The sequence below is a fragment of the Galendromus occidentalis genome, unplaced genomic scaffold (assembly GCF_000255335.2).
Source record: "Galendromus occidentalis unplaced genomic scaffold, Mocc_1.1 scf7180000077073, whole genome shotgun sequence".
NCBI lineage: Eukaryota > Metazoa > Arthropoda > Arachnida > Mesostigmata > Phytoseiidae > Galendromus > Galendromus occidentalis.
Genome location: NW_003805061.1, coordinates 651789 through 676830, shown reverse-complemented (window position 1 = coordinate 676830; position 25042 = coordinate 651789). Strand labels below are relative to the sequence as shown.

The 25042-nt window shown below is 51.1% G+C and overlaps 4 protein-coding genes and 1 non-coding gene across 5 annotated transcripts; 4 read left to right on the top strand and 1 right to left on the bottom strand.

Annotated features, from left to right (window-relative positions):
• Positions 1-2200: 2200 nt before the first annotated feature.
• Positions 2201-2374, top strand: LOC114828054 (U1 spliceosomal RNA). Its single transcript, XR_003777085.1, has one exon. It is a non-coding gene; the product is annotated as a U1 spliceosomal RNA (small nuclear RNA).
• A 2588-nt stretch (positions 2375-4962) lies between these two features.
• Positions 4963-7656, top strand: l(2)dtl (WD40 domain-containing protein denticleless). Its single transcript, XM_003740641.2, has 10 exons — positions 4963-5059; positions 5182-5252; positions 5353-5479; positions 5589-5777; positions 5881-6060; positions 6199-6411; positions 6519-6622; positions 6750-6875; positions 6986-7210; positions 7318-7656. Exons 1-10 carry the CDS (start codon positions 4963-4965, stop codon positions 7552-7554), a joined length of 1569 nt encoding a protein of 522 aa, XP_003740689.1. The 3' UTR covers positions 7555-7656.
• LOC100902302 (ribonuclease H2 subunit A) lies at positions 7595-9289 on the bottom strand. Its single transcript, XM_003740640.2, has 5 exons — positions 9026-9289; positions 8780-8933; positions 8463-8632; positions 8194-8323; positions 7595-8092 (listed from the first exon to the last, which is right to left on the bottom strand). The coding sequence occupies exons 1-5, from the start codon at positions 9194-9196 to the stop codon at positions 7830-7832; spliced, it is 888 nt and encodes a 295-aa protein (XP_003740688.1). The 5' UTR covers positions 9197-9289; the 3' UTR covers positions 7595-7829.
• Cluap1 (clusterin associated protein 1) lies at positions 9264-11804 on the top strand. Its single transcript, XM_029110694.1, has 9 exons — positions 9264-9273; positions 9462-9541; positions 10026-10274; positions 10393-10581; positions 10655-10795; positions 10885-11057; positions 11146-11287; positions 11384-11560; positions 11667-11804. Exons 1-9 carry the CDS (start codon positions 9264-9266, stop codon positions 11802-11804), a joined length of 1299 nt encoding a protein of 432 aa, XP_028966527.1.
• Positions 11805-17758: 5954 nt separating this feature from the next.
• On the top strand, positions 17759-24464 carry LOC100902011 (iroquois-class homeodomain protein IRX-4). The gene is made up of 7 exons (XM_003740638.1): positions 17759-17821; positions 18316-18462; positions 21794-21882; positions 22858-23029; positions 23209-23350; positions 23494-23643; positions 24382-24464. Exons 1-7 carry the CDS (start codon positions 17759-17761, stop codon positions 24462-24464), a joined length of 846 nt encoding a protein of 281 aa, XP_003740686.1.
• The last annotated feature ends 578 nt before the right edge of the window (positions 24465-25042 follow it).

The following is a 25042-nucleotide window of genomic DNA, read 5'->3' as shown; positions in this document are numbered from 1 at the left end:
CAACTTGCGAGTGTCATCATCAGGATTCAACCTGGCCGTGATGCGCTCGAGGAGAATGTTTTTGATTACAGTATAGCCTTCACGGGTATACGTGGCCTTGTATGGATCATCTTTCCCACTCTCCACGTCAAGGAACCTACGATCTTTCGAAATGTTCCGAAGGTCAATGAAGTCAATTTCCCCTCGAATAACCTCAACGCTATCCTTGAGAAAGCTATTGACCTCGGCGATGTTTTGGCATTCGCGGTGTTCAACCATGGAACACATCGAGATACTGAGCACTCTATCGGAGTACCGTCTCAATGCTACGCACGCCGTGGCTATCGCTTTAGCGATGTTTGATCCATTTAGTCCCTTCGGCACGCCATCTCTAACGTCCTTGGAACCAGACATGATGAAGAGATGTACGTTGCCGTCCTTCTCTTCGTCTAGGTACCGCTTTATCCGGTCACAACATTTTCCGCTTCTGGAAATCTTCATGAAATGTTTCCAAACCCAGCTCTTCTGATCCGTCGCTACCTTAAAGCCCTCCATGATGAGGAATGCTCCGTCTAAATACAAGGAGAACAACAAAAATGGATGTACGGGCTCGTCCCGGCAGGAGGGCTGCAGTTTGTTCTCGATAATTCTCGATAATTAAAGGCTCTACAAACTTGTTCGCGGGGAGCAGTCCAGATCCCGAACTGCTGAATAAGAACGCTTGCGCTTGAGGTATGAACAGTTGTCTCTCAGCTGCTATCGACCGGATCCCGGTCATAGGTCGCAGCGAAGTCCGACGTGCAGAGCCGTCATGTCGGCGGGAAATGAGTGAGGGAACAAGCCCTCAGTTTTGAGTTTCGGTTCCGAACCGAAATTGGAAGTTCATGACTCGCGTTACCTGCTTCCTCCATCGGAGGAACGCAATTAATGGTCGTTTTCCTCCCGACTACTATGTATGTACGATGGTTTTTCCCAACATTCGTGGAATTCGTGGAACAAACTCGTGCGGATCCTGGGGATCCGGATCCGTAAAAATCCTGCAGAACTTGCGGATCAAGATCCGCGAAAATCCTGCGGATCTTGCGGATCCGTTCCGCTGGAAGGCCTACTTCTTACACGGTGCCATCAGACTCTGTTGGCTGTGCCGCCCACTTCCGTGCAACCTGAGCGCGATTTCAGCATAGTTCGCTTGTTATTAGGTGAACATCGCGCGAGGCTAAACTCGAAGACGCTCGATAGCATCTCTCTACTGCGAAAAGCTTTCGAGTACGGAGCCTTGTGAATCCAGTCAGACTAGCAAAACACGTCTTTTTGTGCACATGACCATAAAATAAAAATCCTCTGCTTGTAAAAGACTCCTCGCATTCACTGAAAGAAGAGATGATATAGCACAGAAGGTAGGAGGGGCGTTCTTCACGGTTCATTCGCAATTATCAATCAGGGTCGAAAACCGCGGTTCCGGAACCGCGGTTCTCAAAATATGCGGTTCTTCGGGCAGCCTAGCGCCAACCACAGATCCGAAGTTCGACTTGTGCGGTTGCACGCGGTACTTTTTGTTCGCTTCGACGCATGCTTGAGATACCGTATAATTGCACGTATGTCAAGTCGATCGAGAGTGCGTACAAGAAACACGCGGGGTCAAATTGCACTAAAATTAAATCTGTCGGTGCGAGAGCGTAGACGCAGGGGTGTAAAACACGTGGTTAGGGCGGGCCACAAAGGGTCCGCGAGGCTCTTCTCCGAGGCCCGCGACTACCTGTCCAGGTATCGGGTGCCTAAAGCCTACTTTCCTCGATGAGCCTTGTGGAACCGAAAGAGCTCTGTGGTAATCGGAGTTTTTCCGTTACATGGACTTTCTCGTTTCCCCGTTTTCTATTGATTCATCCCCGGTCCTTATTCACTAGAATCAAGTCCCGAAAAGAGTTTTTCCGGTCGGTTGAGACCATCGGACTCCGAACCCCGATCCGTCTGGCTCGATGAACCGAAGCAATCCGAAGCTCGACGGTGGAAGCCTCCATGGTGGTCCTGCGGCAAGCGTTCCGGTGATAAGAGACAATTAGAACAAACATACGAATGTAAAAGGATTTTAGACCATGTGCGGAGAACCCGATAGGAAGAGTCTTTTGTCTCCTCATTATACTCTCCTGTTTCTTCGCTCGGTATTCCGCGGTGATGAGCTCATCGAACGTGGCAGGCTCGGAGTCGCAGCAAGTACACTGCTATCCTAGCACCGCATGCCGGGACCTCCATGATCATTGGGGTGGAGACCCCAGGAGGAGGCCTCGTCATTGCCATTGCACTTCGACGGGGTTGAGACTTTCCGCTCTCCCAAACTGGGAAAGATGGGGCATGTAGTTTTTGATAGTGGGGGGTCTGCGTTCGCGCCACGCCTCCCTCTTTAAACTCGAAAAATAATTAACAATCGTACAGCGAGGACTGCTTGAATTATAACTACGTATCACCATGGAGCCGAAGTCTCCCGCGACCCGGGGCGGTTCCCGCTGAACGATCTTCTCGTAGGATTTCAACGTTCTCGTCAGCGTCGGGAATCGGTACATACCTAGCTGGGCAGATCTGCACCATGCTCTTCGAGTATGAGCCAGCCCTCGGGTGGAACAAGATACAGTGAACCCTCGAATAGCGAACTTGGTTCGTTCAACGCGGCGGTTCCTTATCCGAAACGCAGTTTTCCATAGGATCCCGTGTTGAAGGACTCAATGCTTTCTGAGAGAATCGCTCCGGATGGGTCATAGAAGACGATTCGCAGTGAATAAATCAATGTAGCCCTTCCCGACTACGAGCATGACGTGAATCTATAATGATCAATGATCATATGATACATCTGAATCAGAAGCTTCATCAAATCCTCTCAAAGAACTCAATCAGCGTACTCTGGCTCTGTATGTAGGCCAGGGCAGCCTCAAGAGTTTGGATCAGGTTGCGATCCACCTTCCGACCCAGCATCATCTAGAACTCGTTCGCTCGGTTCCGTGCGCGGTCATGATTCCGACAGAAGAAGCTTGAATTCCACCCAGTGAAGGAGAATCGCCATTTCCTGATGTTTGAATGAATCGAGCTGATTCGAAACTCCTCCATCTCTGGTCGAGAATGCATTATTTGAATATAGAGAGATGACCGGCCGAGGAGGATATCACCCGACCCAAGGACATGAGGAATCGTTCGCTATCCGAAACATTGTTCGTTATTCGAAACACATTTTGCCAGCTAAAAAGGTCCGTTATTCGAAGAGTTCGCTAATCGAGGCGTTCGTTATTCGAGGTTTCACTGTATTTTGATCAGTGATCAATTATCGCGCTTGTATTTATTTCACCTTTTGACCCTCGGCAGGCCGGGTTGCGCACCTGTCGTCGATCAGTAATCAAAATGAACCTCAAAAAAATTGTTTCGGCATCGGTGTGTACTACGATGTGCAGTGTATAGGCTAGCGGAGTTCGTGAGACTGCGCCGCGGCTAGCTGGCAGATTCGAAGCATTGAACCTCGGTCTAAGGCAATGCCGGGCGAGTCTAGGCCACCCTTGGGAAGATCGAAAGATGAATCTTTCATCAGCGAAGACCCTGAGCGAATCGTGATGTCCCGCGGTTGACTCTTAAATTTATGCTACAATCTTCGTACGATTACCGTATGCCAGTGTATAACGGAATTCGGTGGCGAGCTGGATGATGCTTGTGGTTCGTGTCTGGGTTCACTCGGCTGGCACTTCTTTGCGCCTTCCGGTATCAGCTTCGGGAGCTTCGCCGAATTTTCAAAGGGAAATAATACATGGCCGAGGCCAAACTTCGGATAAAATCTGAGCGTATCTCCGATTCCAATTTCGATCCATAATCCATGATCGATCCACCCGAGCAGATCCACCGTCTCGTTGACAGCCCTGAGGAGAAATCAGCTGTGCGGCTTCCGCGTATTTGTAAACACCAAGAGCGAGCGACGGGGCTCGATCTCTCATATCCAGACCGTTCTCCACACCGTCTGGAGTCTGGACTGAAGATTTCCATACCGGCAGAATCGTTACTCGCTCCTAGTATGAAACATCACATGAATTGAGAATTGGGCTGTTTACGAGGCTGCTTTCCCTATGGGGCGATTTTGGGATTTCATAGGGTGCGTAATCCGCCGCGATTGATATGGATTGAGATTGAGCATTGAGGATCGAAGTCATCGACTATTAGGTCTGCCGGCTTCTTATTCTTTGATAATTTGGGGCAAAGTTTGAGGCCTGAAATCAAGTTCGCTTCTTAGTGGGAACTCAAGCTCGCTCGAGCGATGTTCGAGAGATTTAAACAGGAGATTCGATATTCTTCGGCTCGATCTTCGAATGGGGAAATTTCGGTCCCGAATTATGAATTATGACCAGAAGAAGTACCCGCCGGAGCTGTGTCGCCTCGTGATCATTATCAGTACCACTACCCAGCCATATTCTACCGCGAATCGGAATCGACACAAGTTCTCCGACAAATGAAAAATTCCCGTGGGCCACCCCTTATTCAGCCAATGAGACGAAACCTGGCACTCAAACAGCACTGGTAAAGCGTCGAAATGCATCTGTTGGATTGTTTCAGAGGGAAGCGGCTCCGACCCGCTTCGGGTCCCCTGTGCTTTGAGAGACCCGATAGAAATGCTCTGTCCTGGTAGCCGAGCCCTCGACAGAGCTCATCTTTTCCAGTGAAGATCTGTCTCTCCTCCTGCATCAGGTTTTCAATAGATGTCTGCCCTCTATCGCCCCATTTGTGCTCGTTCATGGTCTTGGCACATAGCCCAGCAGTCAATTCTTACGCTAAGAGAGTCTCCCGGTGAGGTCCAGTTCCTTCGCTATTCGTTTCTGAAGCTTCTATGGAATCACTATGCCACAAGAAGCGCCATCTGAATCGCGCCGACGGGGTCCTCTATGGATGTAATTCTGTGCTGGTTAGCTCCTCGCGATCATTCCTCCCTGAACTAAGCGTAACTTCAACACGGTTCAGGATATGGATGATCTGAGATCACTCCGCCGACGTAAAGTCGGGCAAAAGTTCAATGGTTTGTCATACGTCGAGTACCAGAAATCCCGCGGATTCAATCTCGGTGAGTTCCCCATTCGACTGCCTAGAGACATGATTACTCTCGCGTTTCCCTCCGACGGAAAATACTTCCATCCTAGGGGAAAAAAGCTGTCTCGACGCTGGAACATAAATCCCTGTTTGCAGGAAAATGGCGACCCCCGGTGGAACTCTTGAAGGGCATTGACAAGGTTCGAATACCGTCGGACATGTTACAGGTAAGGGGTTCCGCTCTCCGGCAGTGAGATGACACTTGCTACAATTTCACCGTCGGATACGACCCTTCATGATTATCCGTTCAAATTATTATGCCATCAGGACAGTGACGCACACCCCATCGTTTGTCGGTTCCGAGCCCATCACGATCACATTCTCGCGATAGCCAACGAAGACGGGGTCATCGAAATCATCGATACCATTCACAACAAGTTCCAACCCAAGAAAAGTGAGTTTTCGCAATATGCTCTGGGCCGAGGGCCCTCCTATCTCTGCTGGGCTCGTGGTCAGCCGTCCTGCGCCTCCTCCAGCGAGTTGACGCTTCTCAAATTTTTCAGCTATGACGCCGCATCCGTCGATGATTTCTGATATCAGCTGGCTGTCCCCGAATCACCTGCTGAGCGGGACGTGCCCACCGCACAATCAGGTCGGCATCGTTGATGTGGATAGAGGGCAGGAAATCTGGTCAAAAGGGAGATTACACAAAGGCAGCGTGAAGGTGGTTGCCAAGAAAGCTACGGAAGAAGGTGAGTCCGACTCGGAATCGAGCGAATGTCTTGCTTATAAATTGAAGCGTAAGTCACCCGCAGCCGAAATTCCCGTACTTCTTATCGTTTCCTGCATTCACAGACGTTTTCGCGTCCGGAGGCCGAGACGGCGACATAATAGTTTATGACAAGAGAGTTGACGATCAGGTTCTCAGAGTGCACGGGGCGCATCCGAAGAAAGGCGACAAACGCAACAAATCGAACGGGAGCTATGGAGTGACTAGTCTGAATTTCCGAGGAAACCACCACCTAATATCCACAGGTAGATGAACTCCCGGATATCCGCCAAGTTTATTTCCTGCCACCTAACGATTGACGAACCGATACCCCAAAGATCCACGCTCCATGCCCAGGCCGCGGCGAATCAGCGAGCGATAGCGTTCATTGCTTTTCATTGCAGCCAGCGGTGGTGGATTCATCTTGGTTTGGGATCTCCGTCGGAGCTACAGTCTCATGCGTGAGCCGAGACCTTTCCTGAAACTCAGCGCAGATATCCCGGAGAGCAGCGGTTTCACATATGCCACCGTCTGTCCCGAGAGAAGATCTCTGTACGCGCAGTGTAGCGACAACATTATTTATTCCTTCGACATAAACACATATGCCGACAAACCAGGTACACAATCCACGATGAAAGATTCCACAGGATCCCCATGATACTCTCAGCTCCTGGTACCGTGGGCGCGGACCACTCATGATACTTTTCTTTGGTCTATTCTCTAGTCAGCATATTTTATGGACACAACGCCGGTAGAGGCGAAGGAGCCTATTTCATAAAGATGGATGTCAGTCCGAGTGGTAGATATCTAGCGATTGGATCTCCGCGGGTGAGTTTGCCACAGTTCCTTGCTTTTTATTCCTTCGCGGACACGTCTCGAATGGCTGAATCCTCTCCCGAGTCTCGAATCAGCCTCCGGTTCTCACTAACCGGGCTCTCCTTCGTTACCCTCCCAGATGGATGAGCTTTGTGAGGAGCAACCCATTCCGATATTCGATACGAAGCGGCCAGGACCTCCTTTACTCATGCTCAAAGGCCATTACGCCGAGCCCACTTGTCCATCTTGGTGCACCGATCTCAAAGTGAGGCTCGCGAAGCTATTGGTTTTTCAAACTTCCTAATTTTCATCCGGCTAATTTTCGACGGAGCGATATTTTCAAGAATGGGCTATGAAATTGGGGAATTTTCGCAGCTCGCGTCTTGTGGAGACGATCAGCAATTGATATTGTGGGAACCTGTCAGCGCTGAGGATACCAATCGGATCGTATACGGATATTGTGAAGGATTCAAGGAAAAACCTCTCAGCGACAAGATAATGCAAATGCATGAACAGTATAACCGTCCGAAAGAATGCGATGCAACGCCGCGAGTCAACAAGACGATCCGTTGCAGTGTTTCGCTGGCCGATTGGCTCAAGGTTCGTTCACGTCTCGCCTCGTTGTTCTAACCGCAGAAGTGCCCGCAATCGGGGATCGAAATACTTCAAGGAATATCATGATTTGAGAATTCTCGTTCCTCACACAGTCATCTCCTGGGACGCCCCAGAGTCCAGCTACCATGCGATCTCCTCTGACCCCTCTGAGAATGAGAGCGTCGACTCCGTCGCAGAAGAGATCCTCCTCTCAGACATCGTCGGCTGCGAATCCCCAGACGCCGAAAAGGAAGAAGCTGTCGACGCCGAGGTCGAAAGCGATTACAGGCTTCTTTCCGAAAGAAAGGGAGACCGACCCATCTGGTCCGAGGACGCCTACAAGTCATTGAAACACAATGGAATCATAATAGAAACGGCGCCGAGTGTTGAGAACCTGTTTATTCTCGACGGTCACGGTCATGTACAAATAAACAAGAAACAATACTTCTTCATGTTCCGGAATTATGGCAGCCATGTTAGGTATTGGAATTCTCGAGCTCGCCTAGGCCCATCACATCGATGACAAATTTTGCATCAAGAAGCGAGCGCATCAATGCACCTATCTCCTGAGGTATGATCGATGCAATCTGTTATTCGCTCGAAAGAGGTATCCTTGTCCCGAAATCTACAGGCTGACGACCTGTTGTATACATCGATTGGTGAAAAAAGCATCTTCCTTGGGTGTGGCTTCTTTTTTCACAAAAAGGTCCATGGCGCCTTTGGACTTCTTATTGGATTCGAGCGTCCACTGCACTTTGACGTGCTCCTTCGCCAGCAGGTCTTCGGCCGTCGACCACGAAAATCTCGTCACTGACGGGAAACCGAAAATCGGATCACAAGAGTCGCGTAGAAATTTTTTGGTGACTGGGTCGCCTGGATATCCGGAGCCTGGAAGGAATTCACATATGCAATTCCAGCGGACCCCGGGGAAGCACGATATTCGCGAAACGAGGGATGGATCGCAGCATCGTGAAGATAGTTTCTCTCACCGATTTTCTCGTATGTAGTCCCTTCCCTCCAGCTCCACGATTTGAGAGCCCTGTCTCTCGCAACTTTGGCGCAGATCGAGGCTGCACTGACGCACTTGAATAGGGAGTCAGCCTTCTTGCTCACAGTAATCTGGAGGCAGATCGATTGCTCAAGACAATGCACGCGGAAACCCCAGAGCAGGGAACATCGGTAGTTCCGAGAGTCTCTAATTCAAAGTAGCGGAAGTCAGGTTTTGTTCGACTTGATTCGGAATGAAGAAGTTCCTCACCTTGATCTCAGGGAACAAAGCTTGTAGCTTCGCTTCATACTTCTCCGGAGGGCCGACAGTGTCTACGTAGACCTCCGTTACTCGAACCCCTCTTCTGAGAGTAACTCGGATCAAATGAATGGCAGCGTTGTGCGACAATTCGTTTAAGCTCTCTCTTTGGTTGTCTTTCGCTGGAAGGGAGTGAGAAGTTTCGGCTCAACATTGAACGAGGTCCTCATCGCCTTTTCAAAGGAGCGTCTCGATTCTGTGTCAGCTGTACACCTTGGAAGGACCGGGGGTGAAGTTCGGCTGTCGCTTCCTCGTCCAATTTGGCTTACCCAGCATAGATTTGCTTATGGTCACTGGGGAGATGCACACCAAGTGCCACCCAGAAATGGCATTCTCCTTGTTGTAGAGCTCAAAGAGTTTTTCCCGATCAGCTTCTGATAGAACTTTGGAGTCATCGAGTCCCATCTCTCCGAAATGTTTCGACTAGAGTGCGGAGAAGAGACATATGCATCAGTGAGGAACCAATGAAGAATCCATCACGAATGTGACGCTGCTTCAGCTCTTCTGACGCTTACCTTCGAGAGTGGCCAGTAGGCCGTTCCATAAACCATGGGTCCGAGAACGGGGCCTCTGCCGGCTTCATCGATACCGAGCACACAATCCTCTTCGAAACATAGGGTCGGTTCCTCCGTTGATGATATCTCGAGGTTGATCGAATTGTCTACCCAATTATCGACGGCGTCCATCTCGTCACTTGACGCGGATACCCTGGATGGTATTTCGTGGACGAAGAGAACCTCACTGGAAGTGGAAATGGGTCCAGGTGAGCTCCGACTGACGACTGATGATCAGAGTGCCTTCCTGTCAGCTGGGAGACTGGCGCCAAATTTTTGGCGCGAGTTTCGAAAACGCAATATGTTTTCCCGTCGCGCCAACGACCCTTTGAGGGGGTTTTTGAATTGGTGCCTGCCTGGACTGAGGGAAATTCATCTCACTCGATCTGATCGACAGCGGCAATCTCCGACGAATTGAGCGAATCATTAATTATCGCTACCATCATAATCGCATGGCAGCGGTGGGCTCGACATAAGGTACGAGCTGTGTGGATGGCCGACCCAGGACAAGCTCATTCTGTCAGGCAGATGATCGTATGAATGAAGAACTCTACACACGGAGTTGAAACTCGGCAGAGCATATAGGTATACGCGAAGAACTATGATAGTCCGTGCCAGCTGTTGGAAGTCGACTGCCAATCCCATTCGTTCAGCCTCAAGTTTCGAATTTGTGGTGGAGAAGTTTCTTCCTCCTCAAGAGCCGGTCTGACGTTTCCCCGGCTGTCCACAAATAAGTCGCCGTGCGAGTCCGTCGATAAATTTTCCTCCGGTGCTCGACGTCATATCTGAAGGCGCCGAAGAGGAGAGGGGATCCAACTTCTCTGTTTGCCTCGCGTTGCTAGGTGATGCGCCTACCTCTAGAGAGGCCCGTCGTCAAAACTCCAAGGACCAGAACGATGTCGTACCGAGAAACAAAAAGTGAGTCCGTCAAGCACATATAGAGGGCATCCACGAGCTGTAGGAGCTCGTGTCGAGATCGCGTTTGGTACTGACTCTCCGAGAAAAAATTACAGACCTTGTGGAGAGCCTCAAAGCTCTCGGCTATCCGAGGCTCGTGCCGATGGATTCGTTCAGGAAACCGAGCTTCCGTCTGATGGCTGACATCCTTGAATTCCTGATGACGCGAATCGATCCTGAGTTGAATCTCCCACCTGATGTTGACCAGGAGCAGGATCGAATTTATTTCGTGAAAATCATCGCTGAAACTATGGTACGGGATGCCCTCTTGGATATTGTACTAAATTTTGGCTGTAGCACTCTCTGCTTTGCATTTCACCCACGGTGCTCGATGTTAGGCTAGGAGTCGCATGAATCAATTCCTTCCTCAGATTCTGAAGGCGAATTTGAAACTCAGCACGAAAAGGCTCTATGGAGCGGACGGGTATGCTGTCAGGGAAATGCTCAAACTTGTGGAACTCCTGAAAGAGACACTGCAAGCAAACCGCTCCGAGACCGGCAATCTGGACGAAGACGAAAATGAAGAAGAATCATACGATTCCTACGCCATCTCGTCGAAGGTACTACCTGAGAGGATCAGCGGCCGCGCGCTCCGAAATCGGACGAAGAGTCTTGAGTTCATTCTCTCCGCAGTTTTCAGAGCTTCGGAAAGCTCGTCAGCTGGCTAGCGAGCTGACAAACGAAGGCGTGCTGCTATTCGATTTATTGGGGAAAGAGGTGGCATTGAAAAAAGTCAGGAACGATGCTCTGTCTCGACACCTCGAAATATCGCAGGTCTGCTCATTTGATTCTCTGATGCGAGATTCTTCATTGGATGAAATTCTTGTTTCCACGGAATCTTTGCTCAGACTGTTCAATCGCAGGTGGAACGATGTCTCGGTCAAGTTATTGATGCCGTCAAGAGTGAAGTTGGGAAGACCCGAACCCTCATTGAGAATGTACACGAAGACGAGGCGAACTTGGGACAGAAAATTGAAAAGAGAAAACAGGAGCTGGAAAGAAGTCAGAACAGACTGCAGACCCTCCGGGCCGTGCGGTACGTCGGGCAAGAGGCGCTGAACCTCATCGGGCGCTTGGCGTCATCGTCAAAAGTGCTGATTCCAAATTCACGATGGATTTTTCAGGCCAGCTTATATGGACGAGTATGAGATCCTCGAGGACGAACTAAAAGGAGTTTACGAGGAATATATCCGAAAATATCGTTGTTTAGCTTATTTGGAGCAGCAACTCGAAGAACTCGAACGGCAGGAGAACGAAGAGAGAGCGGTTCGTAAATTTCATTCCTCACCTCGATTCATGGCGCTCTTCGCGCGTTTTCACCAGGCGCAAGTCTCCTAATCGACATGTCAATATGATTCCTAGGAGCGTGAGGAGCAAGTGAGGCGAATCGTTGCGAAAATGCGACAGAGTGAGATCGAGAGTGAACTCGGGGAGGACGAGTCTGAAATTCCCGACGACGCTGCTGCGACAAAATCAAGAACTCGTCGCGATCCTACGGGTCGTCAGCGCGTCTTCGGTTCGATGAGCGCCCCGCTGAAGGTGGGTGGAAACGTGGATTTAGGCATTAGTCGCAGCGCGAATTACGGAAAGATTACGGACGAATGGGGGAACTTATATTAGAATAGTTGAGAGTAAATCGTTCCAGGACTCTGACTCAGATTTGGACTTCGGTGATGACAATGGATCAAATTCATCCGATGACGTCGACCTCGCAGCTTTCGGCGCGGTCAAGCCCCCGTCGAAACAGCAGCCGGCGAATGACGACACCGACAACGATTTCTGATGACTCCTGTGTGATGCCAACCACTCTGAATTTTTCGAGTTTTCTCCTCGATCCTCCTCCAAGCGCTCCGATAGAAGCGGAAGAATAAATATATTGTATAGAGACCGCGGGTTAGAGTGAACGAGTTTTTTCGATCAGAATCCCGATTGACGGAATGAATCTGATCTCATTCAGTTCGCGGGTCTCCATGACGAAGCACCCACACAGCGGGGGAACGAGATTCCGGGAGAATCTGGAAAGACAAAGTGGTTTCCTGAAGCCTATTCTCTTCATATATGCGGTCTGATCGAGGTTCCCTCCTCTAATCGGCGGGAACAGGGGACGGCAGGAACTCGGAGTGGTAACGGACCCTCCAGGGACCCATACCACGACATCGCCTTTTTTTGCCGAAGCTTTGGGAACTATCGATCCAGACAATGCAGTGGGAGGGTGCGTGGACTCCATTCCCGTTGGATTGAATTTATGAATCGACCCTTCCAGATTTCTTCGCTCCCCAAGGCGATTCAATCAAAGACAATGCGGGAACGATCAGGGATAGCCAGCTTTCTCAGTCGGTGTCGAATCCGATGGGGACAGAGTAGCGTAGACGGAAGCACGATTCTCTAGAGATGGTGCCTTCTCTCCGCGTGGGTTCCCCTGATATCCAGCATCTTCGGCCTCCAATTTATATCGGAAGGACCTCCGGAACACTGTCTGGTATTCCAATGCTGGCGGGCCACTATTCCTCATCCTCGTTTCTCTCTTCAGTCTTCTAGGGAGGTTCGGAGCGCTTCTGCCGCTCCTCTGGGCATGCCGACGCGGCGCCGCTTCGGCTGCGGAGAGCTTTAATATCGCGCTGTAGAGCACAGAGTATGTTGAACAGGGAATTTTCGCGGCGCGGGAATGTCAGGGGGCGCCCTGTACCAATTAACGGATACTTTTTGCAGCTCTGATGAAACTGAGGCGACAGCTTGTGATATCTTCCAAAGTGCGTAGGTGTGACTAGCAGCGTGCTTCAGTTCGAGCGACTCGAGGAGCTTTCCGGCGGAGCAAGCCGGATCATTCAGTTTTCCTTTCCAAGCCCGATTCATTTCGCCGGAAAATCCGCACCCAACGCGACGCGAGTCGCCCACAAGCCTCTTCGTCATATCTGACGTCGAGCGGCGAGGAGCCTGTTTGGTGGAACGCTGACTTCCGGTCGACTCGTTTAGGCTTTCGGAGGGGGTCGTGAATGAGTAATTTCGCTTTATTATTAATAACGCGAGCGTCCGTCTGGAGGGCGGCACGACGAAAAAACGTAACCTTGTCTCCCTTTTCGTGCCTATCGAGGGACCGCATTATGTGCCCCGGCGGGACGGTTTTCATGCGAGCGCTGGTAAACCGAGACATTCGTCATCCGCGGCTCAGCGTCAGTCAAGAGTGTATCGAGTACCCGATCAGACAGCCGATCGCCCGGCCGCCCTCCAATAAATAGAACGAGTGGAGAGGGAGCGAAATATAGAGAAAGTGCGAGGTGTCGCTTTGTTGCACAGCGAAGAACCACTGACTGGGAAGGGATCATACCGGGATCAAAACGGGTGGAGAAAGCGGCAAGCGAGTATGATGAAGTGCTTCATGAAGTAGTGCAGCTATTGCCAAGGCAATAAGGCCCATTTGCGGACGAACAAAGTTTCACTTGTGTGATGCCATTCATCACAAAGTAGAGCCGAGCTGAGATTGTTGGCGACTCATTGCTCTTTCACTTGGCCCGCCCGCCTCGAATTCGACTGCTGAACTCTCACTCGTTCCTTCCGTCCCACGGGGAAACGGTCAACCAGGGAACCTCTGTCGCCTATATTTGAAATGGGCTCAGGAATCGTTTTGAATCAGCCCCATCGAATTCCCCTCTTGGACTTCTCGGACTCTTTTTGGAATTCGGCCGTGAGCTATCAGAAATCGACGTGAAAGGCTCTCCATTGTCGCCTCTATCGGATTCCGTCTCAATTTCTATTGAATCGAAATTATGGCGCCAGTTTCAACAAAACCAAATTCGACCGGTTCTCGAATTTTCCGAAAACTCCGAACATCTGTGACAGAAGTTGCTCGAGCCCGAGAGCACAGACACGACAAGCAGCAGCATGACAACGACTTCGTTCGTAGGATGAGCAAGAGGAAAAATTCGTCGCGAAGGCTCCGCATCCTCTTGTACTCGTATAACAAGGGGAAAAGAAATGAAAGGAGCGAGATGTCGGGAATCCTCACGCGTAGAATTTGACCAGAGTCCTCGCTCGACGACTGCCATTTTTGTTGTTCCCGTCCGGACCGCTCGAGCGAATCAGCCGGCGACGATATTTGGATTTTGAACTTCAATAACAGCGACACTTTTCAAGATGGAATCCCGAGCTGAGTTCGACGCGGTCATCTTCACGTGCCTCATCTGTCGCCACGGAAGGTATTACACCTCCGACAGATGTCGCGTCCCAAGGCCTGGAGGCAAGCCCGTCTTCGATGGCGGAAGACTGCTGACCGATCGCAGAAGTGTATTCACATCGAGCTTGAAGGATTCGCTGAGAACCTCGCGCAACACAACAGCTGTGGGGGGAAGCTGCTTATTAAAGTTAGCACTGCTGGGCACTGCCTGTACCGAGACGCGGGGTCGGGGTGGGGGAAAATAACGGGTCGCATCAGAGAAATAGGAGCCGTCAATTGAAGACGCTGAAAACGAGTTCCTATCGATGCTAGGTAAGTCATTGATTGCCATTTATTTGAGTCGTATGTCCTGTCAATCTCGTTGTTCTGCTCGGTGCGTATGTAGATTGCAAGCGTCGGATGGCCCTCAGGTTTCGCGGGATCGCGGTCGAAGCTAGTGGTTCACCGCGATACGACAGACTGTCGTAGTGAGTGAAACGGCTGACTCCTCCAGCTCACCATCGGCCGCCGAAGAACAGACGGTACACAAGTCCGATTCTAGGGGGGTCGAGCATCGATCAGGGGGGATTTTCGGAATCCTCATGGGGAACCGCATGGGGAATGAGTTGAGAAGATTTACATAGGAGAGCAACTGTAATTTCGTTCATGGGGAGGACTCGGTATTGTACAGCCTCAGGGGGCCAAGTACCAACTTCCGGGTATACCCAGATGTAGTCGGAAGATTACCTCGAGCCATGCACTTGAGCCTTTCTAACGGTGTTCCCTACGGCGCCCCGTGACCTGCTCTGATCGTGCCCGGCACATGACGCATGTTCAGAATTTTGCCGGGAGAATTGTGCCCCGTCAGAAGACGGCGTCCCCCTCGATGATTGCTGTGGGGAAAAAGTGAGGTCCTGAACAGAGCCGATATCCATCGCCTGCCTCATCCCGTGGAAAACGCGTTTTACGATGAGAAGGACGAACCTCGCCTCCGTGGAACACACGGTTCATCATATTTAGTTCCAATAAAAAGAGACGGGTCACAGGAAATATGCCTTGCGGATAATGAAAAGGCCGGAGGCAGAGCTGGCTCCGATATGGAGCCCAGTAAATTGTCGAGTCTTGCAGGGGATGTGTCAACTCAGTTAGGCTTCCTCTCGAACCGCGAGATATACTGTAGCTCGTAGCGTTGGTTGCTATCAATCAATGAAGGCTGGGGAGTCGCGAATTCGACTCCAGGTGTCATGCTGTGCTGCCACGCTCGATGCAAGGGCCGCGAAAGTCAAATAAGGTTTGGTATCTGCCGAGGTATCGGGTTGAGGGTTTCCTGGGCTCGGACTAGGCTTCGAGAATGACCGTATTTCCGTCACTGTGGCTGTCGGCTGTTCGAGGCCCGAATACTCGGCTTATTCGTGCTAAAACGAACCCTGCGAGCAATCCCGGCCCAGAGCAGCGAATATCCTTCGTTCATGCTGCGAGATCGTGACGCGCTTTGCATCCGAAGAGGGAATCTACAATCTCCGGAGAATTCATGAGTGTAATCATTTTATCGTGAATCGATATTTGACGCCTCACGGACTTTTTCTCCAATATTGCATATCAAGACCCTGGTTATCTTTTCCTCCGTCAGACGGAGGAGCGGGAACGAATCGCATTCCCCGCGCGAGTTCTCGCGAACTCCAAAGCCATATGATTCCTAAGGGCAGCTTACTTAGATCATGCCGATCGACAATCCCTCCAAAGATAAGCTGAAATGCATCTCCTCCCAACCTCTCAGTGATCTAAAAAAAACTTTTTCGGGCTGATCCACACAGCCAAGGTTCAACGTCCCGGGTAAACCTCTCAGTGATCTGTGAGGCCACAACTATCCCCCATTGGAAATTGGACGTTCAGCCAATGATAAACGGGCATGCAGTCAGAGTGGCGTTGAAAGACTGAATGTATAGGCAAAGTATGGCGCATTGAATCAGGTCCGTATCGTACATAATTGAGATCCATATTGGAGAGCTTCTTTCTACTCGAGAGGTCCAGGAAGGCTGACAACAAGCAGCTTCATCCTTTCTTCTGTGCTCTCGCCGCGAAATGACTCGTCCGTACTTCGTACTCGATTCACAGTCATGAGTTTCACCTGAGTCTACTCGTGCAAAGGATCATCCCTCTCATTCGAGACAAGGAGTCCGAAAACTCCCGGAATATCCGGCTGCGGGATGATTAGCTCGTTCAGGTTTGAGATCAATGCTTTCAATCGACACAAATGAGTGGGCTTCGCTCCGCCATCTCCAGGAGGGTCCTGGCCGATGGGAGGACATCATCGGAAATCGGAAGCGAGAAGGGGTATAATTGGAACCACGGAAATGTTTTGAGGATGTCATTGTGCAAACAATAAAGGCGACAGGATAGGCCTCCGGGGGCTCTTTTGGTGGGGAGGGCCAATTGTCAGACCCGAAAGAGGCAATGCTTCCGGGAAATATCCGGGAGACGCTAAATTCCGACGTGACCTCAGAGATGGGCTTTTTGTGGCACTCATTGCGTTCTGCCTCAAGTTCCCATCGATCGGCATCGAGCATCACGACCGGGAGCCTACTTCAATGCCGATAGGAATCAAGGCTCCTCTCAAGCTGCATGCGAGGAGCGAGACGACCTCTCCGGCTTGGTGCCCGGAAGAGAATACATGGAATATTTCCCTAGCTCGAGCTTCCCCGAGTGCTCGGCGTGCGGGAGGACGTCTGACGATTCTACTCGGGAACTGTCATTTTGATTCAGGAAAAAAGTCGTCGGAAAAGGTGTAAACCCTTGCTGTGGATCCAAGTTTCACTTGATAAAAAGAACACATCACAGGACCTATGGAATGAGGGTGTCTTGTGCCTCTTGATCGCTGCACTCATTGTGCCGCATCGACTCGAGTGAATGAAAGAGTGTACAAATCGCGACCTCATTGGGCGGCCAGGCAGCACCTAGTGATCAAGCACGTACCAGCAGCATGCATAGTACCTGTCTAACCACAGTCGATGAAAAATGTCGAAGCATTCGATTCCAGCGACAGCGTACGAATAGCAAGACGGGACCGACTCTCGGGGGGCGGAGCCTCTGCGCCGGCTCGACTCCGCCCGGCAGCTCCGATTGGCGGCATCCAATGGCGGCTTCAGAGATTGCTCCAGAGCAGCATTTTCGCAGCATCCTAGTCGCACGTCGTTTGATGTCGCATGTCGCTTGACAACAAGACGAGGACATTCCTTGTTAACATCGGTGTCAGAGACACGCAACATACAGCGCATTAATCGCTGCGAGCTCGCAATTGGATGCGAAATCTCTCCTGTTGGATTGTTTCTCGCATCGAGCCCTCATCATCTCGTGGAGCCCTGCAAGGAGTGTACCCCCACCTGTCTTAACCAGCGAGCCTCGGAAGTTCCGCAAGTTCATCGGTTGTGTGACAAGTCGCGAATGGATTCCGGGTTAGATTGACGGTGATCTACTCGCTGAGATTGGGAATCGAGGCCAGATTCTTCAGAGTCAGAGCAGGTCTGTGAAGTAAGACGAGCCTTGTCGTCGACGCGAAGGAAACTTTGGACTTTACAAGAATCTGCAAGATGGCCAACTATGCTGGCGGATTCGGATTCTACAACACGAGCACGACTCCACCCTTACCTCAGGTAGGCTGCCCGAACCTTACAGTGTACATTCGATAGTGAACCCTCCGCGCGGCGAAACATCTCAGACTCAGATGCAAGTCAGAGAGTGGTTCAGGGCTGGAGGGACTCACCGCGAGGGTTGAGATTGTGTTCAGAGTTCTGACAAGAATCCCCTATCCACGTCGGATCAAAAACTCTGCAGCTCAGAGACTCCAATGGAGTTTCAATGACCGACTCTACTTCTGCTGCACGTATAATCGTATGGCAATCCGTGGGAGGCTCAATCCCCCTCCTCAGAAGAGATATCTCCATCTCCTCGGATCTCGGGTTCACTGCCGTACCGAGCTACTAGCTAGCTAGCTCCTTTTTCCAATAACGCCTTCGCATGCAGAACTTCCCATTTCGAGATAAATCATAGAAGATCCAATCCCTCGGTCTGACCGGAAGAGAACATCGACCGAGCGAGCGGATTCTGAGAAATTTGCTCTGAATGACTCCTCAATCATGACCCTTAGGCGTCTTTCACACCGAGTTGCTCGAGCCCTGGCCGAGAAGCTCCACCTTCTCCACTGGACGGATATCCAACCACACAGGGTTACGATATGTCGGCAACGAATCCTTACACGCATCATGGTCCTCCTTCGAATTTCTACCCAACGATTGTAAGTAGTTTTCGCTTTACGCAAATAATTATCCAAGCCAAGCACACCATTCATCCTGAGAGGCTGTACGGCGGTCGATGCTTTTGACCGAGCGCGATGAAGCAAGAGGACCAGTACGAAAGTCTTCAAGGCCGCGGACGAAGCTGGGGTTAGGGGTCCGGGGGAGGAAAACCCAGCGTCGGCGAGTCCCCTCCGCACGGAAAGACCTTTCAGTTTTGTGCTGCAAAGCTACACGAATTTTCGCGGGACTCTGTGCAGAGATCAGCCCCGCCAATTCGGACATTATACTGTGGGGATCCATCGTAGCCGAGGGGGTCCTTTTTTCTCGAACTTCTTCCAACCAAAGGCGATGCATCATACTTTTGACTTATTGACAGGAAAAACTCCTGGTCTTGCGCGCGCCTCAATCAAAACCATGGCCCGCCGTGGAATGCTCCGACAGACATGAGGCGCGGAAGCCTCAGCACGACTTCAAAACAAGTATTCTGATATTCTGTCAATTTTGGAGCCAAGGATCCTCTCCGATCGAGCGTCGACGACTCTATTGAAAAGCATCTGTCAGATGTCACAGACCACGAGCCACTGACGAACCGAGTAAACATCTTGTTGCCCGGCGAATCGACAACCAGCCCTGGGTCGAGACGCCAATCACAGCTGACGTCGAAAGCGTGGTTCTCGCCTCCGGTTATCTTTGAGCCGATGTTCCTTCCCGTATCTGTACCTACCTCCATTACAAGTACTGTGCCCGATTGGGATCATGTCGAATTTCGGCAGAAAAGGAATCGGAGCTTCCAAGTATCGCTCAACTGGGGTTTTTATTCATCGTGCGGCACGTTTGAAGGATGCCCCATACGATAGAAAGTCGTGGAACGTTGGAATCAAGATACAGCTGATTCAAGAAAACTGAATCCGCTCGCGTTCCGTCGAATTTACGAGGCGATGCGTCCTCATTGATATCTGCCGAAATACTTGAAGGGTTGGACGGCTACATAAGACGGCTTGCTCAGATCGCCGCGCCCCAGAAAATTTTTGCCGAGAAATCTCCAAGCAACGTGAAGATTTGAGACTGCCTGCCCTGTTAGACGAAGTCAGATTTCGAATCCGCGACGCTCTTCGAAATGCTGCCAACTGCATGAATAACAAATCAAGAAATCACTGTGGGAGAACTATGGCTCCCCGAGACTCGTGAAGGAGACTTTCGCTTGCACTGAACAACAAGAGATAATGACCTTATTCCTGAAATTTATAAGGGAACGATTCAATTTGGCGGCCGAAATGCGAAAAGCATTTGCGAAGGTAGTTTGTACCCCAGAGAAACGAGCAATGCGACCGATATGCTCCTGATTCCTGATTCCTGATATTTTCGTGATTGCGGAAAAGAACACTCAATTTTGTGTCTCGCAATCAAGAATCTTCGCTCTCGAGTATTAAATTCGGAAGGCCGGGGAATTCCTAGCTCACGCATGGGAAATCTTCAGCGCTGTCAGCGATGCGATGATTCCCCCGGAACGAACGCTCTTCAAACGAGAAAAGCACGGATATGCAGTGCGTCTGATCTCAGTGAGTCGTTCTTCCAATGCGCGACACGCATCGGATGCCGGACTCAGTGCAAGCTAGAATGAATGTTTCTGCCGCCGACGGATCACTGAGGTCCGCCCTGGCATAGCCTTTCGTCACCCCGGAGTATGAATGCTCTCCGTGGCGAATGTCTCAAGACCCTCAGGAATCTCACCCGGAGGACGATTACTACCTATCGGAGAGCTCGATTGAGACAAGGGAGCTCCAAACACAGCCGCAGCGTCGACAAAGACTAAAGGCAACAGAGTTAACGATCCCTGTCGATAGTCTGAAGTCTGAAGCTCAACTTAGTCATGACGTTTCCTCAGGACTCACGGAGCTTCGGTTGAAAAGCACCGGATTTCGTCGTCACGCCGGTCGGTCGGAGCGGACGAGATCCCTTTGAAATCGAGAGGAATGCGGGGGAAGCGAGTACGAGATTCAGAAGTAAAGTTTAAACATACGCGGGATGCCTGATGCCTTTGTTTACTTTCCGTAGGGCAACTCTTTGAATCCAGTCGCAAGTTTTTCGTCCCGCCATTGTTGGGGTGTCACCTCCAGCGAGCGAGCGAGCGCTCGATCTAGTTAAGTTGAGTTTATGATGCCGCTGCCACCGACCGTGGTGGTCGCTCGTTGTTCGGACCAATTGGTGCCTGATGGAGCGGAAGTTTCTGATCCCCTCGTCTACCCATCCGTTCCCCTGCTCTGGTGCGCTGGCTGACTTTGCACAAAAGAAATCAGCTAGCCTCACTCATAATACCCATTTGTTCCAATCAGTCGCCCTTGATTCTCAACTGAAATTCGACGTGGAATAGAACGTTTCCTAAGAGCTCTTCAGTCTGATGATCGCTGATCTACTGATGTGCGGCATGAACGTATTCTGTCGTATTTCGGATGATTCGAGTTCGGATGACTCGAGTTCGAGTCCATCGAACTCGATGGCAAGCCGGAAATAATAAAAAAAACTCGAGAATCGTATTGGAAGGCTCAGTGCATACAGCTCTCCTCAGTTCCCCTATCCGACTCTTGTCATCTTCAACACACACCAACGAAGTCTTCCATCCCGTCTCGACAGAAGAACCTGATAGTCGTTTAGTGATTTCGTGCTTTGATTTTCCTTTTCCCTGTCCGACAGCCGGTACCACCCACTTGAAACCGAGCGATTGGTTTTGTCTATCTATCGGGATTCACCCTGAAGTGTCACTGTAAGGGGGTGTGCATATCATCATATAGTTCTCCCCCTCAAGCCCCTGAGCCACCGCTGCCGGCCCAGCTCGACTCCCATTCCGCTCCCGCAGAATCCCTGCCAGCATGTGGATGACAGCCCATCTGGTGCGCCGTAGGAGATTGCTGCTCATTTTGATTAATTTCCGCATTATTGTTCAACGCTGAGCATGTATGAGAGGGGAAGACGAAGGAGAGAGCGAGGAGGTAGTCAGCGGGTATGCTTGCTGTTTGTTACGACAGTCGCCCCCTCGAAGAAATTTATTAATCAGCTCCCTCTTCCCCCGATTGTTTGTTTTTCGAGGCAGATAGCCCCCGTGCGGGGAGGGGAGCGGAGGTTTTCTCGAATTAAGTGCGGTTCAGCAGTCAGTTCGTGAACCTTTCTTGAAAAGTCGCGAGTCGTCGATTATTCTGCCGCTTAGTGGATTTTGGGGGGACCGGGAGATTCTCCCTCGTGTCTCGAATAGGTGAAGCTGGCTTACGAGGATGGAGATTCATTCCTAGAATTGGATTCTTTGACTCAGATGAACGCACACCCGTTTTACTTTAGGCGACATCGACTCCGTACATCAAGGATAGCGACCCCTGGCGCGGAATATCTCCAGCCCAGCCGTATTACGACGCTACGTTCACTTACGGGTGAGTGCCATTGTGTCGAATCCTCAGGTGTGTGTGTGGCAGGGTTTTGTACGAGGGAGTGTCGCATAGCTAGCGCTCAGACGCGTGTCTCATTCAATAAGGCCTCTTCATCGAAGTCAACGGCAGCGGCGGTAGTGTTGATGGTCGCCTCCTTGACAGCGGTTTCGGCATCGGCTGCGACGACAGTGTGACTCAGTTTCCGAAAGCCGGACGAGCGGCGATTCAATGACAGTCCGAACGAGTAGAGTCCAGTGGAACTGTTGTCTGTACAGCTCGGTGTTCCTCCCGGACACACGTCGAAGCGGCCGCAGCTGTCCGCAGATCGAAGTGACCACGAACCGCATCTGCCCATGTGACTTGTTCCTCATCAAACGGAGCGGAACCCCAGCTAAACGGGTCTGCTCCGTACGCGCGTTCGTGTTGAATCCGATTTGTGTTTCACACGAATACGCTCGGAGTCGGGAACACAAAGGAGAGCTCTGCTCTGAGCGGCAACGACGGTTGCGACGAGAGAAAAAAACACGGAGAACATCTCGATGTCCCCCATCCTGATCGCAGTATTGAGGAAATTGCATTTACTCCATAAATATACGGAAGGGTTCGAGTTTCGTAGCGACATTTCCGAATCAGAAATGTCGTTACGCCGGAAGAAAATCACCCGGAAAGAGGAAAAAAAGTTTCTCGGTACGAGTCTCGAGGACCAGTTTTGCTCACCCTGCCCCGATTCCGACCCCCCTGAACAGAGAGCAGCGAGAGCTTGAGTGACTGTAGCTCAGAAGGCGTGACACGCTTGTCCCTCACAGAGCCTGAGGAAGACATCCTGATGGCCGGAATCCCGAAACTAATCGGCCTGCTTCAGAGGACCTATCGTGCCGGATAGACAGGCCGATCGGCAGGCGGGAGTATCGCCAGCCTGTATTAGTGGAGATCGAAAGGACGCTCAATGTCAATTTAGTTACGCCTTATCAATACCAGGTACTCGCCCAGCGGAGGCGGATTCGAACTACAAACTACGAGACGGAAAAATGTCACCCGCGACTCTACGTCTACACTGAAGGCGTGGCTTAACGAACACAAGAAGAACCCGTATCCCTCGAAGGGCGAGAAAATTATGTTGGCTATCATAACGAAAATGACCTTGACTCAGGTACGTTTAAGTTTCCTCATGCCCGGATTCCGAACGAATCGGAATCTCCGACGTGAGAGCGGAGACGAGAAAATATCGAGTGCCTTTCGACCGTGTTTCTCGATTCCTGTTCTGAGAGGATGATCGAGACGAAAAGCATAGCTACTCATGGAGACGAGCGAACGGGTATTCCGCTCCAGGTTTCCACATGGTTCGCAAACGCTCGACGGAGACTCAAAAAGGAAAACAAGATGACCTGGGAGCCCCGGAACAAATGCGACTTCGAGGGCGACCTCGAAGACCCACAGCAGCCGGAGAACTTCCATCAGCAGACGAGCACCGGTAAGCGATTCCAAATGCCCTCTAGCACCTCCACGGAGTCTTACCACCACTCCGTAGAAGAATTCGAAAAGAACCATTCGAGTCTCTGCGTGGGGATGGATGTGCGCAGTCAGACGGGATAAATTTTTCTGCCGATCCCGCAGAAGTCGGACCTCATAACGTCATGCACCCCCTCAGCTCACAAGAGATGTACCCTTCGAACGGGGTGGAGTCTCCCAAACCAAAGATATGGTCTCTAGCGGACACCGCCACAAAAACGGGTTGGCACACCGACGAAGTTCATCCACAATCGGGTGAGGAGTATTATTAGTCTGTAGGGCAGCCAGCCGCGGCCGACTCCTCTCCCGTTCGTATATATATGTCCGATAATATATATGTTGAATTGAGGATGCACGGCTGGAAGCCTGACCAGCTGGTCGATCTGATTTCCATGTTTCAATGACATTGATGGTCGGAGACACGTTCGCATCGGGCAATTTCTTAATATGCCCCGCAATTTCTGCGCCAGGTGGATAGGCAGATTGGTTCGGTGGCGGCGGCAGCGCGGCGGCGGCAAATTCAGCTAGGCCGGCAGCTCCGAACGTTGTCTTCTCCTCGCGAGTTAGCTCAGAAGCAGATTGGTGGGAGGATGGCTGCGTTATTCCGTTCTGGTATTAAAGTCAGCGAGTGGATCATAACTATGCCTAAAAAGACCGCTGCCGCCGCCTCCGTCTCCTTCCCTCGTGTGCTTCGAGAAAACGGGGTTTGCCAAGACGGGGATCAGGGTTCCGCCTCTTTCGTGTTTTCCCAAATGATCCCCGGAACACCCAAGCCCCGACCCATATTTTCTCCTGCTTGCACTCTCCGTCCGTCGCGGGGACGAAGAAGATGCTGCTGCTGGTCCCGCCGCAGCCACTCCGGTTACTGGAGGAGCTTGCGCTGCTGCTCGACAAGAGTCACTCTTCCAGAGTTCGGCCTCGATCCGCTCGTCGTAGTCGCCGACCTGTATTGGGTCTGCCGACGTGAATCTAAAGTTGCCCGCACACTTTCAGAGAACAACAAAAGCCCATCGATGGCCCTGGATTTTTTCTATCATCAAGGCGAGGAAGCGAACAGCTCCACAGCCCAGCAGTAGGGTCGGAGAATTACATAGTTAGATGTTCCCTGTCGTGAATTTACGCCTAACCTCGGCGAACTTTCGATAGCAATACATGTCTGTCCACGCATCTCTTCGGATCGAAAGGGAAAGCGAGCAAACGAACAGTGTAATAAACATGGCGTCAACACAATTCTTCTGTGACCTTTGAAACTGCCTGCTGCATCCTTTCCACCCTCCACAGCTGGATAGTATTCGGTGAACTACGAGCAATAAATTGTAGATGATCCGGCGTTTCATGAACCTCAGGAAATCACGGAGTCGGCTCCTCGGACAGCAGTGTCCTCGATCGGGCTCTCCAAGATGGATTGCGTCGTTCGAATCCGGTGGATTAATCGTTCTGAACTCTACTGGTTCGCCCTAGGTTATTCATTTGGAGATCGACTTGACGGGGAACTCCGCATATAGCGGGCTCCTCGTATGATGAATTCCGTCAAAGAGTGGACCGCAATTGGAACGAACCCCCGGAGATGAGGAACCTTCGCTTCCTAAGCTCACGACGAAACTCTGTTAGAGCGTCTCTGCGTCGTCGCCGTCGTCGTCTAATCGTCAGCCAA